The 19,740-nt window shown below is 40.5% G+C and overlaps 1 protein-coding gene across 5 annotated transcripts in view; it reads right to left on the reverse strand.

The window, feature by feature from the left end:
• Positions 1–19,740, reverse strand: part of CFAP61 (cilia and flagella associated protein 61) — a 2,132,686-nt gene that overhangs the window by 1,872,586 nt on the left and 240,360 nt on the right. For all 5 annotated transcript variants that reach the window (XM_078649333.1, XM_078649336.1, XM_078649335.1 and 2 more), the window contains exon 7: positions 4,515–4,647. In XM_078649333.1, the coding sequence (XP_078505459.1) occupies positions 4,515–4,647 (133 nt within the window). The remainder of the gene's footprint in view (positions 1–4,514; positions 4,648–19,740) is intronic.

Here is a 19,740-nt window from a genome sequence, read left to right on the forward strand (position 1 = left end):
ATTAATATATTAATACAAGACATCATACTAGTCTTTGTGCCTACGCATGTAGAAGTTTAAATTACAGGTTATATATGGTAGTGGACCCCCCCACTCAAAGGGAATTTAATGTGTAATCCATCTGAATTTGTTATCACCCATGAGGTTTTTTTATAACACTCCCCTTATTTTGATAAACAGGCAGAAATCTCACCCAAGTTATGTCCATATGATGTTTTGCAGATTTTTCCTTCTGTTCACCTTGTCTGTAATTAATCCAAGGGAACCCTGCAAATCACAGGCTTATTATACCTAAAATCCTTATTGTTATCTAAAAACCATAATGAATACCCCTTATTGGCATTGCTTACTTAAAATAAGGACGAATTAATGAACTTTGGCGACTCACTCATATACTTTCTTCCAAAATTCAGTGTCTGTTAAATGACATTGTATGGGTTATTACACCAAATTGTAAATTTGTTTCTTTAAAATGTACACTGGGCTCCGCTATATATTATTGGAAACTTACCCTAAAGTCCTTTGTTTTACTTTTTGGACTTTTTGTTCCTTTACAAGGTCCTTGTGGTTATCTTCCTTAAAACGACAGATAGCTTTGACCAGTCTTTTTCAATTAGAGTGGTTCAAAAATCCTATAGAAACACATACGATTTTTGATCTTGTGTTACACATTCTTTTTATAATTATCAAATTTAGTGACTGTTTCAATTTCTCCTAGTTGTATTATTATTAATGAATATGACCTTGTTTCATTATTTTAGCAATTCGATTATCTCCTTGTCACCTATGTAGCGTGTACTCACTTGTGTTTAAAATACAAGTACAACATCGATCTATTCCTCATCTTTCTTAGTTGGCCTAACATTCATTACTTCCTTATGCTGAACTGCATTGTGCTGAATGTCTGAGTTCTTTAAATTGCAATGGAAACGACAAAAGAGTAACTTTTATCAAATAAGGCGCTCTTCATTAATAATAAATCAACTAGGAGAAATTGAAACAGTCACTAAATTTGATAATAATAAAAAGAATGTGTAACACAAGATCAAAAATCGTGTGTTTCTATAGGATTTTCGAACCACTCTAATTGAAAAAGACTGGTCAAAGCTATCTGTCGTTTTAAGGAAGATAACCACAAGCACCTTATTCTAATCGAGAACCACAACAGTAAAGGAACACAAAGTCCAAGAAGTAAAACAAAGGACTTTAGGGTAAGTTTCCAAGTGTACATTTTACAATTTGGTATAATAACCCATACAATATCATTTAACAGACACTGAATTTTGGAATAAAGTATACCAGTGAGTCGCCAAAGTTCCTTGATTCATCCTTATTTTAAGTAAGTAATGCCAATATGAGGTATTCATTATGGTTTTTAGATAACAATAAGGATTGGAAGTCTAACAAGCCTGTGATTTGCAGGGTTCTATTGGATTAATTACAGACAAGGTGAACAGAAGAAAAAATCTGCAAAACATCATATGCAGATAACTTGGGCGAGATTTCTGCCTGTTTATCAAAATAAGGGGAGTGTAATAAAAGAACCTAATGGGTGATAACATATTCAGATGGATTACACATTAAATTCCCTTTGAGTGAGGGGTCCACTATCATATATAACCTGTAATTTAAACCTCTACATGCGTAGACACAAAAATAAGTATGATGTCCTGTAATAAGATCTTAATAAACAACTTTGTGAGCAGTCACCTCTGAGATAATATGGGTGAATCTAGAATGCAATGAACCAAGAATAAAAAAAGTTGTTAAATTCACAGCAGGAACGATTTGATATTAATTGTATTTTATTGTTTTGTAAATACATGATTTTATGATAAATAATGAGAAATTTGTGAATATGATGACAGTCCTGAAGAAGGCGTTGAGAAAATAAAGATACAACGAAACGCGTCGACATATAACTGGATTTTGAATATTATCAACAAATTTGTGGAAAGTGTATATTACATGTTGAAAATTATATAAATAGGTTGCTAAGAATTTGAACTCTTGAATCAACTGTTTTCTTGGGTACCTAAGTGGTAGTACCTGTACCCACAATACTCTTGTAAAATATGTGCATTGCCAAGATTATGATTTTTATTAAATGTGCATCATTATATAAATGATTTTTAATGTATTTTTAGCTTTCACAATGTTTAATATCACTGTGATTTAACCCCTTGGCTGCGGGGTGTTTTCCTCCCGCTGGGCGTGGGGGGGGGAAAGGGGGGCCGCGCGCTGCGCCGCTGTGCTATTGACGAGCTCGGCTCGTCATGAGGCACAGCAGAGCTGCCCTCGTGACGAACTGAGCTCATCACACCACACCCGTTTTTAGAACATTCAGCACAGCGGGGAAATTATCCCCACGTGTGAACGTTCCAACGGCTGTGAAGAGCTCGTCATGAGGGCAGCTCAACCGTCCCTCATGACGAGCTGAGCTCGTCAACAGCACACAAGGGCTTAAAGCAGGTCTATTGTGCAATTGATGTAATAAAGTATACTTTTTTCAATGACCTGGTGTAGATGTTTAATGTTGCAGTGTAGAATTTCATGGTTCAGTGCTGTGGTCACAAAAGGGAAATTTTCTTTTGTTTAGAGCGTAGCATCTAGCCAGGCTTTACACCCAACCCTGTTGCAGCGGGGCACCAGCCAATGCCTGCAGTCTACACCCCCATAGGTGGGCCACCTGCATTTTCTTCTCCTTTTCGGAAAAAGACAAATGTAGGCAAAGTGGTGCTCCTGCTGTACCTGCTACACAAGCTTCCTCCCTATGGACTCTGGTACTGTGCAACCTTCCTAAGTGAAGCTTAAGCTTTACCTCAGCACCATGTGGTTTTGCCCCCTCCCCTTTTTCTTGGTCCTCACTTGACGGATTAGTGAAAAACTTTCTATGAAGGATCTGAAGATGATGATTTTGTTTTAAAGTTTCGTGCAGTTTTATCAAATAGCACCAAAGTTATTAGCAAAACAAATGACACTTTTCCTATTAAAACTTTGACCTAACTTACATAGTAGTGACTTCCATGAACAAAGTTAAGATTAAAGGAAGTCAGGTTGAACGTGGTTAAACGCCTTTTAATTTTTATTTGATTGCTTATCTGGTTATATGGCTCGTCTATTGTGTGTGAACAGGGATCCGAGGCAGTTGTAAGCAGTCTCAGCCCACATGCACCCTTAGTTTTTTAAGGGAAAGAATGCTTGGAGACAACTGTAGGCCTTAAACAATCCCTGGATTTCTCAGGGTGAGAGGGAGGAAAAAGCCATGTTACAATGCATGCCATCACAACGCGGTCATTACTACGATCGCGTTGTTACGCCAAATACCATTACAACGCAAGTCATTACAACGACTTGCTGTAGGGGGCGCTGGATTTTGGAATAGTAAAATTTACTATTACAACTCCAGTCTGTGCAACAGTGTGGAAGGTATTGGATTTAAAATCCAACCCCTTCTGCCCCCTACAGCAAGTCGTTGTAATGGTATGCGATGTAACAACGTGGTCGTTGTAATGACCACGTTGTAAATGCTTGGTAAGGAGCAGGGGATAGAGCCCCTCACATGGCACAGGGGTGACTCACATGTTATATCTTCAACTCCAATACTTGCCCAAAGGTTAGAGACCAACAAGGTATGGGTATATTTAGTGCCCTTCACTCCACCTCAAGTCAATGTCTGGGCATTTCTATACCCCCATGCTTGACAAAGGGCATGTGGGGAGATACAGTTTGCCCTTCAACCCATCTTACCAAAGGGCAAAAGCCTGGATGGGTTTCCCATCCTCTTCATGTCTAGAGAGGTATGCAAAGACGTTTTAAAGCATGAGGAAAGTGGGCTCTGGCTTAGGGTCCCAGTCTTTTAGGGGCCCCTTGATAGAGCCAGATCTGTGCTGTGGAGAGTCTTGCCCTGATGACCTTTAATAATTCTTAAATAGACTGTTTTAAATACTATTTTCCATTAATTTACTTTTGATGTGGGTAATGCGTGAGAGTCTAGTATAGACATTTTGCTGAGAAATAGTGTGTTTATGTTTCATGCAACATCCATAAATAAGTATCTTTTAAATCAAAACAGGACCTCACATATGAGAAATGTGAGGGTGTCACAGAGATTATTTGCAGTAATGCTGGTGAGCTGCTGTTTTTGTGTTACAATATTGAAAACATCACTATCCCTGCATATTACATGTAAACATATTTAGAATTTTGACCAGTGTGCCTGTGCAGTGTCACTGACCTCTCCAAAGAGGGTATGAAAGAGCTGAAACTGGATCATGAATTCAAAGCTGGCCAGGGGCCTTCAAAATAAATTTGACCCAGGGTCCCCCAAAATCCATAAGATATGCCTGGACGTATGGTTTTTTAATTGGCGTCCACCCACCTAGCAGAAGGGCATGTAGGTATTCCTTGACCCTGACCTGACTGCAAAACACCAATGTTGCATTAGGAACTGAATTAATGTCTTGCACAATGTTTCATCTGCAGCATCCTATGCTACATTTTGAAAGACTGACCTCCCCAACAACTGCGTGATTCTCTTCATCCTGAGCCTCGATCAGCTCAGCAAGGAAGTAGTTTCCATAGGTTTCGGTTAGGGTATCATCCTGACGCTTAAAAATATGAATGAGATCGTCATGGTCTCGTACCCTGTAAAATAAAAATAAAAATGTTTTAATCCATGAATGTATAAAAGGTTTACATCTCGTCATACAATATCTGTCAAACAGAGCATAAGAATAGAAAACAAACCCTTTTAGTTACAATAGTTCCAGGTTTGCATAGCAACGTGTGTTGAATAACTGCTAGGATCAGCGTATCTTGGTGTATGCTCATTCAGATATTAACCATTAAAAAGGAAAACAAAACCATTTTCCAAAAATACAATACAAAACACACCGAAGTTATAAATAAGATATGTGTCATACATTATGCGACATGGCCACAGTTCTTGTACCTTTACATTTCACTGAGAATACAAAATCATACATTATTAGATTATTTATGAGTGCCATTGTTGTAATTAAGACACAAAAGAAAGGCAACACGGAAAGATGATTGCTGGAATGCTGAAAATGTGAAACATTCACCCCCAGTCACAGATATGGATTTAATCCATTGGTATTTTGCTCGCCATGTCATTCCAGTTTGGACCCAGCCATATACAAATCAGCCTTGACCCTACTCCAAACGTGAACTGTCCAGCCTGAACTGCCAGGCCATGTTCTTCCAGGTCCAGAAAACTAGCATCATAGGACTGGCTCTGGGGTATCGGCCCTCATCAGCCAGGCCAACTTGAAACTGGTGATGTAGCGAGTACGGGATCCACGTCTGGGCGTACCTTTCCCACTTACGGCAAAAGTGCAACACAAAAAGATGATGGATGGAAGGCTGATAATTGTCAAACGTTCACCTGCCAATCACAGATCTGGGTTTAATCCATCGTTATTTTGCGCACCACGCCATTCTAGTTTGGACCCAGCCATATGCAAAATAGCCTTGACCATGCTCCCCATGGGAACAGATCAGCCCGAAATGCTAGACCAGATCCTCTCTGGATAGGAAAACAAGCATCCTGGGACAGGTTCGGGTTATCACCCCTCATCAGCAAGGCTAACTTGAAACGGGTAGCATAGTGAGCACAGGGCGCACATCTGGGCATATCCTTCCCACTTAAGGCGAAAATGCAACACACTTACACTCTAAATGTCCAAGTCCCAAAAGTATTTCAACACTCAAGTAAAACCTAGTAGCACAAAACACATCATTTACAGTGGCAAATGACGTTCCTTATTCAAAGAATCATTAGAAATACCTTCTGGCCCGGGGACCCCATCCCCCGGGATCTGGCCTCTCTGTTGGGGACCGTGGGGGGAGCCCCAATGCCCCCACAGTCCCGAAGCTCCCCGCATCCTGCGGGAGCCGGCAGTGCTTTTGGGCAACAGGAGCTGCTAACATACAGCTTCCCTTGCCCAAAAGCAATTCTCTTTTCCTTTATTGAAGCGAGAGGAGTTTTCCTCCTCTCGCTTCAACGAAGCAAACCAGGGTTTACTATCACATGGTGGAAGCCATACTCCCGTCCTGTCATAGCAAACGGCAATGTCCCGAGGGTGGACACCCCGGGACATTGCAGGTGGCGGTCTCCAGGGCCATCAAGCGCTCCAGGAGGGGGGCCGCGTGGCCCCCCTCCCTCTATTTTCAAAGCCCCGGGGTGGTGGTTGTGGTGCCCGGGGCTGCGGGAGGGCCGTGTGCCCTCCCACACCTAATTTACATAGCCCCGAGGAGGTGACGGTATAAATATAGGATTGCCTCCGGGACCTGGCCCACCTGGGGGCTCATTTAAATGAAGTGGGGGAGCCTCCGCTTCATTTCTTTTTTTTAATTCATCCGGATTCACGCACAAAGTGTGCATTCACATTGACTTTTTTATTTTTTATTTGGGGGGTTCTTGTGGGACCCCCTGAGCAGGCCTAGGGTGACAGGGTGTTTCTACACTGCCCCTTTTCTTCATTTTTCACTTTCTTTTACTGTTTTCTTGTGACTCAGTTCTACAGAGTCACAAAATGGCTGCCAACACTTCCTGGTTTGGAGCGTTGGCAGCCAATTAGAATGAAGCTCGTGGTCGGGAGGGGTGGCGAACCCACCGTGGCCATAGATTTCCATATTTAGACTTTTTGATTTTCTCAGCAACTACTAAACGGATTTACACCATTTAAAAAAAGGTTGCTTTCTGAACCAAACACTACCTTTTTGCCAATTTTGGTGTAATTCCGTTCAGCAGTTCGGGCTGTAGCCTTGGCTAAAGTTTTCTAGGGGAAATTGATTTTTTTGACTTATTTTTCAAATTTCTAAGCAACTATTGAACGGATTTACACCATTTAAAAAAAAAAGTCGCTTTCTGAACCAAGCGCTACCTTTTTGCCAAATTTGCTGTAATTCCATGCAGCAGTTCGGGCTGTAGCCTTGGCTAAAGCTTCCTATGGAAATTAACATGGAGAAAACACTTTTTGAGACCCCCTTTTTTCTCAGCCCCTGCTTGGCGAATCAACCACACATTTTCAGGATAGGAGCCGACCTGAATAGACCTTTTTTGGAGAATTTCACGAAGATTCGTCAAACAACGGCAAAGTTATTAGCAAATCAAAAAATGCTTTTCCTATGGAAACTAGGTTCTACTATAACTACCTACTGGCAACCGCCAATAGGTAATATATACACACTGCTTTTACAAATCTGTTCTTATGTAAAGCTCTCTGTCACCCATTTGCTCTTTTCCACGCTGTAAAAACCATCAATAATTATCAGAAATACTTGTGCACGTCAGTAAAGTGTGGGCCCGGCAGTGCACAACAAATTAATATTGTTCTGTGCAAGAAGTAGTGTTCATCAACTACATCTGTTCGTTTTCACAGGGCAGGAATGGTGAACAAAAGGGCCATTATCTGCTGATTCTAAATACTGGAGAGACAGGGTATTAGGAAACAACGCCAGAAGAGCAGCACAGGCATAAAGATTGTTAAGACGAACATAGGGTTTCCCATTTGTACCAGTTAATGATGCTTGGCCATCGGCAACCAGAGCATCTCTTCAGCCGGATAGTGCAAAGTTGTAACTGTTGGACTGCAAGGTTACATTCAGTTCATTATTTGGTTGCTTTCCCTACCTCTGTCTCTTGATTTAAATCTCTTCGAAGCTTCCCATGCAATAACTCCTCCCCCCAAACAACAGTGCACTTTATTCTTTTTTGCACTCTATATATATCAACTTGAGAAAATGGTTTTTACTAACTCCTTTAAAGCACAAGCACTTTACAAAGCACCAAGAGGGGCTGATCTTTTTAAAATGCTTAAATACTCTCACAATTTGTTTCTCTGTCCTTGATTATATCTTGTCTGCAATAAAATTGAGAAGGTAAGCTTCATGAGAATATTTTCTTTCTAGCCTTGATACAATTGTTTACAGTATTTAAATGAAGGTTAGCCTCCAGAGTGTCCATAAAGTAATTTTATAGTATGTGCTAAATGTTTACATAATGTATATTGCATTGTGTTTTTTTCCTCAATCTTTGATCATGTAAAACTACATGATGTAGAATCGTTTTTTTAATCTATATTTTATGGTCACTGTTAAAACCGAATAAAGACTATTGACTGACTGCAAGATATATGATCTGTGCTGGAGAAAGGTCCAGGCCATCTGAGGCCATGCAAACTTTTCCTCAATAAGCCTATGTAAAAAATGTAGCAAGAAGATCTTCCTGGACCATACTTATCCCAACGAAGTAAACCTCCGAAGCTGAACATATCATTACAGTGTTTTGTACTAGCTCATATTTCGACCCTCAGAGCAGTAAGGCCCTGTGTATATAGACTCGCATGAGGCTTTCGTCCATTTAACTGCGGTGACCTTCTGAGCAAATACGTCAAGTGCGACTTAAACATGTATTATATATAAAATATTGAAGCTCAAGGTATAGTAAAGATAGTTAATTTTAAATAACATATTTGGTAGCTTATTCCAAGCCAGCATTTATTTATTTATTGAGCTTATAGAGCGCGACAGTTACCCAAAAGGGTTTCCCGGCGCTAATGAGACAGTGAGCAATGGAAGCTAAAAGATTACTATCGTGCAAAATCAAGAGGAATTATTGATCAAAAAAACAGGTCTTAATGGCTCTGCGAAAGCGTACATAGCTTGGTTCCATTCGGATAGTCAGAGGGAGAGAATTCCACAGATTAGGGCCCAATAAAGAAAAAGACCTGCCTCCCATTCTGGAAAGTCGGATCCTAGGAAGGCTAAAAAGGCCAAGAGATGAGGAACGCAAACAACGAGCAGGAGTATACAAATGCACCAAAGATTGTAGGTATCTCGGGGCCATACCCCATTTTATTTTGTGCATGTGGCTGAGAGTTTTAAACTTAACTCTACTCTCGACCCTTAACCAATGTAATGCACGGAGATGACCTGACATGTGTTCCGTTCTCTGACATTTACATAACAGCCTAGCAGCGGCATTTTGGACAAGCTGAAGGCGTCTAATGACCGCCTGTGACGCCCCTAGGTAGAGAACATTGCCATAATCTAACCGTGAGGTAATCAGGGCATTAATTACTGACTTCTGTGAGTCTTCTGGCAGCATCCACATGATTTTCTTTAGCCAACGTAAAATGGTAAAACATAAGGCAGTTAGCTTCCTAACCTGGGGCTGCATAGTTAGACCTTTGTCAATGGTCACCCCTAAATTACACACCTGGTCAGATGGAATGGGGAGGGCTCCCATTTCTAATGACCAGTGTCTGAGACTCCAGAGGTCCTGCTTAGGACCCAGTATAAGGACCTCAGTTTTTCCACCATTCAGTTTAAGCAAATTATCACTCATCCATCTGGCAATTTTCCTGAGACCGGATTGAAGAAGGGAAGTAGGTGATTGATCTGAATTTGACAGTGAAAAAGTAATTTGGGAGTCATCTGCATACATGAACATAGTCAAGCCTTCCCGTTCGGTGATCTGTGTGAGAGGTGTTACATATAAGTTGAAAAGCAGAGGACTGAGTACCGAGCCTTGAGGTACTCCATATGGAGACAGATGAGTATTAGAGGAAGCCGAATTTGAGAAGATTTGAAATATTCGCTGAGTTAGAAAGGATGCAATCCAGTCCAGGGTTAAACCACAGATGCCCATTGCAGAGAGGGACTTTAATAGTATGGTGTGAGAAATGGTGTCAAATGCTGCGCTGAGATCGAGAAGTGTCCCCTCTGTCCAGCATGTGGCGTAGATTCTCTGTGACGCCCAACAATGTAGTCTCAGTGGAGAAACCTGGACGGAAACCTGATTGGGACGGGTGAAGTAAAGTATTTGCCTCCGTAAACTGGGCGAGATGGTAGTGGACATGCCGCTCCAAAATTTTGGAGAATGCAGGCAGAAGGGAGATGGGTCTGAAATTGGCAGGAATCTTCGGATCAGCCAACGGTTTTTTCAACAATGGTGTTACCATAGCATGTTTCCACATAGCTGGAACAATGGCATTAAGTGTCGACCGATTGAGGGCTCTACAGATCTCAGAGAGCTGAGGGATGTCCAAAAGTTTGAGTACCGAGATAGGAAGTGGGTCAGCTGGTGATCCAGATTTTAGTTTGCCTAAGATATCTTATATCAGCATCAATATAATATTCCTTGTTAGGCATGTTCTGCTAAGCACCTCTTCATGGTGCCTGTTCTGAGAGTAACCCGGCCATGAGCAGTTAACTATTTACAGGCTTTTGGAATCCTCTAAAGCCAGAAAGACCAATACATAGTGTCTAAGATAAATGAAGGGCGTAATGTTAAGAACGCACTTAGAATTGGCCTCTATGCAAGTAAGTCTCTACCATAGTTATATATTACAGCACCTGAGATCTTTTTTTAAAGAACCCCTTTAAAATGTATGGTAAAAGTAAGGCTCAGTGCCAAGGTAAAGGATAATCACTAATATTCTGCTTTCACTTTTAGCCATGCAAAAGGAGGAAGGCAAACTACTGAATGTGTTTTTTCCCCACGCTATTTATTAGTTTCTGTTAAGTAATAAAAGTGCGACATATACGGACTTGAACAACAACATCTCAAACCTCTTAGTCAGAGGGAAGCTCTTCAAGCTCTGTTCGTCTGTGCCTGGTGAAGCACACATCACCAATTTAGGGAAGTTTACCTGGAAACTAGGTCGTATACCATATCATTCTTTCCTCTCCAACTATTGTGGATATGTTAAGTGTGGATGCCTCACATATATTAAAATATGTGAATGGACAGGGAACATGTGAATGGACACCAACATTCACCAAATCTCACTTTATTTGCACCAGATTTTTTATTCTTTCCCGTCTTCGTGGCTCTCTGTCCTCTCCTGGGTGCTTCTGCTTTGGTGCCTACCACATCGGTGGTGTGTAATTGCTGGACGATACTACTCTGCACTGTTGATTTTTTTGTATTGACTTGAAAAATTGAATAAACAAATTTCAAAAAAATAAAAATTGAGCCAGATGCTCAAGCGCAAAGATTAATTGAGATAACATGTATCCTTGCCTCGTCTCTCTCTTTATGACCCACTTTGGAAACATTTTCCCATTGCCCCTCACACTAGTTGTGACTTCTGTGTACAATAGTCATACCCATAGTCATACCCATGCGATAAATGTGCTACCAAACTCAAAGCTTTTCAAATTATCTATTGTGTATAACTAATCAGCAGTATCACGTGCTTTATGGGCAGGTACATTTGCAATGGCATATGGCTACATGTAGTCCTGTCAGTTTTCCATAATCAGATATAGGCATTCAATATTTATCGCCGATTTCCACTGAGTTATCAAATCCCGACTGATCCGCACCTATCAGGTATGTATGACTTCTGTAAGACTGCTCATAACTATCTTCTCTAAGATCTTTTTGTCCATAATTATCTTGGATAGAAATTGATAGGAACCAAATTCTAATTGATCTTTCCCAGAACTGAAAGTATCACAACAATTGTAGCTCTCATCAATTTGGATAATCTATCCATTTGTTGTATGCTTCCAACAGTCTGAGGCTAACATTTCTGTACATGTCTTGTTACATTTGACAGCTAATTCATCTCACCTCAGCGGTTCTGTCCACATTCATGGTAAAAGAGAATTTAATGGGATCTACTAAATTATTGAGTTTTGTGAGCACAAACAAGGAACACCAAAAAGAGAGTCTGTTCTCTGGATTCAGTTCTTTTTTAATATTCTTTGCTCGTGTTCAGCTTCTTTCTCATGCAATATTTTCCTTTTCCTCTGTTTGCACTTTCACAGGCTAAAATCACCATAGCCAACACGTGTTTCGCCTGGCACAACTGCCATGAATTCCTCAAGGCTAATAAAACCGTTGGGTCTTCTTAAGCATCCTCATTCTAAAAATAGCTGGAAACAAACGTTCATGCTATGTTGACATATTTTGAGTTTGAGTAAGGACCTCTGAGATTCAATAGGCCATGGAGCGGGCTACAGTGTATAAAGGTAAACAAAGACATCAAATGTGTGCTGCCACATTGGAATTTTCTGGCCAATACAGTTTTGAACATTAATGTGATCCATGTCTAGGGATTCGTTTAGATATTGCCTTTGATATAGAAGCAAGATTAGACCTCTGCCTCCCTCAGTAACGCTAATGTGTTCAGAGTCAGAACTCACCTGTGAGATGTATAAATCCTCACAGTTCCTCAACATTCAGCCATCATGGTTTTCCAACACAATTACAGTTCAGGGCCCCATTTCCCTATTTAACAGCATGGTTACTATGCAATTCATCTTTTCCTTCTATGAGTGTTGCCAATTCATCTAATCACAACAATTGTTAATGCCCTCCATGTATGATGTCCAATAATTATTTTTTCTTACTTCCAAATCTCCCTGGCTAGATGAGTCCCCAGCAGATTCCCTCTCTGACACTTTTAATTTCTCTTCTAGTCTTGCTTTTGTGTTTGTTAAATCTTTCCTATTACAATGTATCATGCCATCACACTTTCCACATACAGTGACTTTAAACGCTTCTCACAGGGTGGCCTAAGTATCTACTGTGCACATATTCATATTAAAGGAATCAATAATCATCATTTATATTTCTCTCATGAATGGGGCAATCACTCCTTGCCTTTATTTATAGTTGCTATTGGGGCAATTACACCTGGAACAACCGTCTCTAGTTCCACCAGTGTGTGATCGCCAAAGCTCACTTTAAATATTCACATCCTTTAAATACACTGTAGTGTTCTATTACAAGGCAAAATCCAGAATAGCACCCCCATTGGCAGAGGAGAAACACAACTAATATCAGTTCTAACCTCTCCATTTTGTACCCAATTTCTCATGTTCAACCTTAATCAAGAGTCTCCAGTAGCACCTCACGTTTGCCCCTATCTTGAAGATTTACAACCTTCTTTTTTGGCTTTTAAGTACTCCATTTATTGTTTTCACACTTCATGAAGTAAAGAATATATTCAGCCATTCCATCCGAAGTTTTCACAATCTCGCGGCTGTTATTCTTGGTACGTTTGTACATAATAGCAAACAACCTTCCTGCACAATGGTAAATTTCTCATGTGCAGTCTCAACTCTGAATTAGGCCTGTGGTTAAGGATCTCCTCCAGGTAGTGCACCTTCACTCACTAATCAGAAGAGTTTAACATAAACAAATTGTGCCCAGTGGGGATATATCAGCATTTCAACTGAAGCCTTTGTGCTTTCACTGTTCAATGCTCAACCCGAGGAGGACTGCGATGTTCAACCCTGGCTCTGTTAGTAGCTGAAAGATCTGCTTTGTCTGAAAGAACTGCAAACACATTCACCCCCGTCTTTCTCTCCCAGTGCCTGCTAACTCACCACTATTAAGTAACAAAATTAACCAACTTGATTACACTCATAAGCAGAAAACACTGGACTATACACAGGCAAGTGACTGCCATGCCGCTCTGTAGTGTATGTAATTAAGAAAATATAATTGTAGCATTTAGAGAACACATTAAACTAATAGGCATCAAAGCGCTAAACCAGAAGAGAACCGTGTGAAAGGCGAAGACCCAAAGCAGAGACAACCACAACAACCACACAAATCTAAGGGAGAACTAATTCGAAAATAACCATGTTTTGATCTGCTTAAGAAAGACCAGGTACACTTCTTTTCTCTCCAGGTTGAACAATTAAGTTTGTACATGCATTCTTTATTGTGTTTTGTTTCTGTATTTTCACTGTTACACAATTTGTTTTTCTTCTTGTATTAGACTCTACTCTTCTCCTCTTCTCTCTTTTTCTTCTCTTCTTCTATTTTCTCTTCCTTCTTCTTATAATTTTAAAAATGCATTTGACTTTGTATAGATCTTTCAACCGAGGTGTGATTCATTTTTTAACTTATTGCTAAGCCTATTTTAGCACTACCACCCCTCATCATATAACTTGTACTGATGTTTTACTTTGTTTATTACTTCAATAAAGCTTTCTAAACTCAAGAAAGACCAGGTATGAGTTTAAACGCCTAATGTGTTCAGGGAGGGAGTTCCACAACCTGCCAGCTTCCACGGTGAAAGCCCGTTCCCCCACCTGAATTTTCCACACCTAGGTACCACCACTTACTTAATCCAGCCGATCTCAGAGGCGTAGTAGGAGCATACCAACTAAAGGCCTCCTTAGGATAAGTTGGCCCCTGTAGATGGCGAGCCTTACGAGCCAAGCAAATGGCTTTAAACAACACCCGCTTCTACATTGGCAACAAGTGCAGGGATCTCAATCCTTCCCTGACTGAGAAGTGTTTTGGTGGTCCCAGGACCAAATGAGCTGCGGCATTCTGGGTAATTTAGAGCTTATCTAGTCAGTATTGGTTTGATATTTAGATAAAGGGCATTGCAGTTGTCCAAGCAAGAAGTCATAAGCGCAATGACCACTGACACCCTAAGCTCTATCGGGAGAAAAGGCAGGATTGTTTTCAAGATCCTAATGGTCCAGAAGCGGGAGCTTACTGTTCTATTAACCTGGGTGTCGAAATCTAAAGTGTTATTAAAAATCACACCCAGATTGGTCCAGATCGAGCTACCCATTCCGAAAACCACTATCTCTGTTTTCCTTCTGTTTATTTTGAGCCAGTTCTCCCTCATTCACCAGGTGATTTACGTCATGCAAGCCCTAAATCTGTCAGCCTCCTCATCGGAGATGGAAACGATGATCTGGGTGTAATAATAAGAATGACTGACTGATTCATATTACGAAAGAGCAACAAAATACGGTAACAGCATACCAGCTCTGGTTTTATTAGTCACACAATTGTTTCAGCATAATGCAGCACATCTTCCTTGCAGTTAAAGAGATTTGTTTGCCTTTCACATCTATGCACGTGACTGCAATAGTAAAACATGTGAAATATCATATCCCTCAAACTTACGGGGACATTTTTGATCAACCTATTTTGGGAATGCGAAATGGAACTCCAGCAATGTCGAAAAAGGAGTTAAAGAGCACTTTCCTGTCTTATAAAAATGTACACAGGAGGGAATCAGTAAGGGAACAAACCACATATAAGTTCTACCATCTGTACACAGATACATTGGGTTTTCAAGCCTATCTTTCACTTGTTACAAGACCCTCCCACCGTTATGTACTTACAAGATTGAGGCTAGGTCTCGTGCATCTTTTGGTTGCGCTCCCTAAGATGAATCAGTATTCTGTTTCCCCCTGTCCCTGTGATAGGATTACAAAACAAAGTACATTGCACTTTCTGTTTTTATGTGACCTGTTTCTGCCCTATAGGATTGCTTGTCTTAAACCTCTGTTTAAGAAGTATGAAACCAATAATATTAATGCTGCTATGACCCTACTTTTTGCACTTAAAGAACCTGATATTTCTTTTTATACCGCTACATTCATTCTAAGTGCAATCAAGGCCAGAAAGAGTATGCTGTTCTAACGTTGATTTCATCCCCTATTTTTGTACAGGGAAGTTTTATTGATCATGCACCGTGCACCTTAGTCTTTGTATCCTTTAAAGCCCAGGTGATCCGCTCCTATGAGTCCATTGTTTACATCTGGAGTTACGTCATAATCCATGCACTTTAGACTGCTTTATTGATCATGCACTGTGCACTTTAGTTTTCATAGAATTACTTATCTTAAACCTTTGTTTAAGAAGTATGAAACCAATATTATTAACGCTGCTATGATCTTACTTTTTGCACTTAAAGAACCTGATATTTGTTTTTACATCGCTATATCCATTCCAAGGGAAATCATGGTTAGAAAGAGTATGCTGTTCCAATGTCAATTTTATCCCTTATTTTTTTGTTTTTGTTTAGGGAAGTTTTAATGATCATGCACTGCGCACTTTAGATCCTGTACCCTTTGAAGCCCATGTGATTCACTGCTATGAGTCCACTGTTTACATCTGGAGTTAAGTCATAATTTATACACTTTAAACTGCAAAGGGTAGTTTGATTGATTATGCACTGTGCACTTTAGTTTTTGTATCATGCACTTTAGATCCTGTACCTTCTAAAGCCCATGTGACTCGATCCCCCGTAATGGTAACCATGTTATGCTGTTATAAGTCAATTGTTTACTTCTGGAGTTAGGGTATAACCTATGCATTTTAAATTATATTTTGTGAAACTCCGGCGTTACTCTTAACATGTAAAGCTGCAATGTGTTTATTGTTTACATTAAGTGAACTGATGTAACGTACGATGAATAATGGAAATTTTCTACCGTATGTCCATTTAATATGTATGCTGATTTTTATTAATTTTAAACTGTAATGTACTATATACTGTGCTTTTATGGTTGTCTGTCCCAACCGAATAAAGCTGTTTTGAAGTTGAAGTTGAAGATATCCCTCAGTTTACACTTCACTTCTTCAAATGAACATCACCTTTTCTGGGTTTCCACACCAAAGAATGGATGGAGAGAGAGTGCTACTATTTTAGTTCATCTTCCTCCTTCCAAGCCAGGAGCTGTGAGAAGCAAGACATTATCTCTGTTATATAGCAGCCTGATCATCATCACCCATGGAAGGAACCCAAGAGGGTGTCTCTATGATGGCATCCAATGTGCTTTCTCCAAATGTATGGCTTGTATTGATTCTTTGGCAGTGAACAAGGCAAAAATGTCTTCCAGGAAGACATCAATCAGATAAGTTGCAATCCACTTGGGAAGGCCTAGCCGAATTTATCATTTTCCTTCGTGATGTACATAGATACACAGTTCTTCCATGCTACTTCTTTGATTTGTAGCCATTTCTTTTTAGACATTCTGCCCTGCTTCGATTGTATGTCTTAATTATTTGAATGCCTGTCTCACATCAAGATAATCAAAATGTCTATCAATTTGGCAGTTTTCATATTGCCATCTAGAATGATTTGTTTAAGATCTTAGTAGTCTCAAGACTCAAAAGAGGGAGAGAGAAAGTTAAAGTTCCACTCAACTTCCCTTAAATGAACCACGGGAGACATGCCTTAGGCAGAACAATACTGTTGAGGGTCTCACAGCAATTTTGGTGTTGCACCCGTCTCAACACATCTCTTCCACTCCTTTTCATTGTACATAAGATCTTAGTTGGCCATAGAACTCCATCAGCTCCAGAGCCAACACTTCATCTCCGTTTGCCACAGCCGCAGTAATCTGGTGTCTTTGGTCCTGGGGTTTCACATGTACATGACTTGGGCGCGCGAAGTGCAGTATCCCTAGCTGTGGCCAGACACACCTACATCGGCTGACACAGCAGTGCTCACCATGGCGGGGGTGTGGCTCACCTTACTTTCTCTTCTGTCACAGACTCTATTTTGGTCACTCACACAGAGCCGCGTTGCACTCCCCTGACCACCGCCCATCACCAACTTACTGGCCCATTACACTGTAGGGGATTTTAATCAAGACCCATCCCCGCTGGATGAGGCAGGTGAGTTTAGTTCACAGTCCCACCAACCCAAACAGTCAGGCTGCATCACAACATCTGCTCCTGCCGCCTATGCAAAACAACTATAGTGTACGGGGGCAGCCAGGGACCTTTACAAATCTGAATATAATTCTTTAAAAATATAAACTTTTATGGCACACCATGCTATAGGTATCATTGTAATAATTACTGCTGTGTACACAAATAATAGAAATCCAATTTCTCTGACACATTGTAAGAATGTTACTTGTATTCAGTAAATAGCTGCAGCTAAAGCCTTCAAAAAGAGGAACCACTGCAAGATGAATACTCAGGGGTTAGTGGTTGTCAGTCACAAGGAAGCAACATCAACTTGCATACAAAATGATACGTTTTCTATATCCTTGAATCCATAGGAATTAACATGATGCTCTCTATGAATTTTGGTACAAAATAAATAACTGATTTTATCCTCATACCAAGCCTTGCTGCTGCATTTTGATCACAACAGCTTAGATCGGACTATAATTTGATTTAAGGGAAACAGAAATTATACTGATAAATCACCAACCCAAAGAAACGCATATTTTAGATGATAACACGTTTTTCACTTTAGATTGAGATTTAAATTTGGAAAATACTGATTGGGCAGTGCCTTGAATCTCTGCTAAAATAGGTTGGTAAAGAACTTCAGGTGGAGTACATTGATAATAGAAAGAAAGCCATCTTTCGTGTATGAAACTAACCACCTCTCAAGGTTTATCCAGTCTTTAATTTGTAAAACAATTAGTGCCGGTCTCTCATCAGGAGGCAGCTTGCACCAGCCCATGGCGCCTATGAGCACCGCCTACAACAGAACCACTACTAACCATGAAACCCTACAGCTGGGGAGAGGATGGCGTAAACGTCAGAGCTGCTGACTTTGGAGCTCGGCAACTAGGTTTGAGTCTTGGCGCAGGTTCAACATCCTGTGATTTTGGGCAATTCACTTAATCTCCCCGTGCCTCCAAAAAATGAATATCTCCTTAACTGGGGCTCATGAAAAGCGCTCCAATACCTTTGGGTCGAGTTCGCGCTATAAGGGCTGGGGTTGACGATTAAGTGCTGGTGTTAAGCATCGGAAACCACCGGCACAAATTAAGCACCTGGTTCATCATTATTAAAGCTTGTCAATTGCATTAAACCTGTGAGCGCTTACCCACTGTGATACAAGTCTGATAATTTTTAAGCACCTTCAGGGACTATCGGACTTTGGCTGATAAAATCCAGTTTACAGTGACTGTTTCAGATCACAATTTTAGTCTGAGCAGACAAAACCTATGGATCTAAGAGCGGCTCTTCCGCAGGGAAATCTGCATACTGCTCGTTGACTTGCTTTTAAGTGAAACCCTACAATGAAGAACTGAAGAGCCTGTGTAGAGTGCGGATCATCACATGCAATGCGCGCTTTACGCTGCTCGGGAACAGGAAACATTTTGCCACTTAGTCCTTGGCTTTTAAAAACCCATCTGTCTTTGTTGGCTAAGATGTTTCTGTTCCATAACAAAGCCGCTCACATTTGGCATATATTCCGGAAGGACTCTGACATATCAAAAGCGTAAAGCTACTTGAGCTTTTCTGCTCATCTCTGCAGAAAGTAAGATTGCTTTGAGAGGCTATGCCAAATATCTTCTCCCTTGCTCCGCTTGACGCAGATTGTCTTTATGCTCGATTCTCCAAAGGGAAAAGCCTTAAGATGTTTCTGGATGGGACGTGTTTACTTCTTGTTAGTGTTTGCCTTGCATCTGTGGGGTGGCACAGAAATAGAATTATTAATTGGAAAAAAGAAGTTTTCAATAGAAGATAATGGTGCAAAGGGTTCAAACAGCAATGAAAAATAGTGGCTATGATATTTTCATACACCAGGAAAAGTGCTGAAAAACAAACAAAGGAATAATACTACTATGCAAAACAATCAAGGCTACAACTTTCCAGTTATGAAAATTCAAAAAATTGGGGTGAGGGTAGGGCTGTACAAGAATCCCTCAATGGTTTTATGAAATTCGGAACAGAAACAGAAAAAAAATCATTAATCTAAACTGAAGACTTATTCAAATTATATTCAGATTGCTGCTTCCAAGAGATTAGACGTTTAAGCCTTCAATTACCTAGTCGTATTCGACATATAGCATTGGCACCATGAATGATTTCCCTCATGCTTTGGTTTCCCAAAGAGCACCTTTCTTGGCCAACAGAGCATGCACATTTAGAATGTATAGATCCGACCTGTACAAGCATGAGTGCTATCTGTCTACAGCTGAAGGGCCATGAAAGCCCTGGGTGGGGTGGGACTGAAG

The sequence above is a fragment of the Lissotriton helveticus genome, chromosome 6 (genome assembly GCF_964261635.1).
Source record: "Lissotriton helveticus chromosome 6, aLisHel1.1, whole genome shotgun sequence".
In the NCBI taxonomy this organism is placed as follows: domain Eukaryota; kingdom Metazoa; phylum Chordata; class Amphibia; order Caudata; family Salamandridae; genus Lissotriton; species Lissotriton helveticus.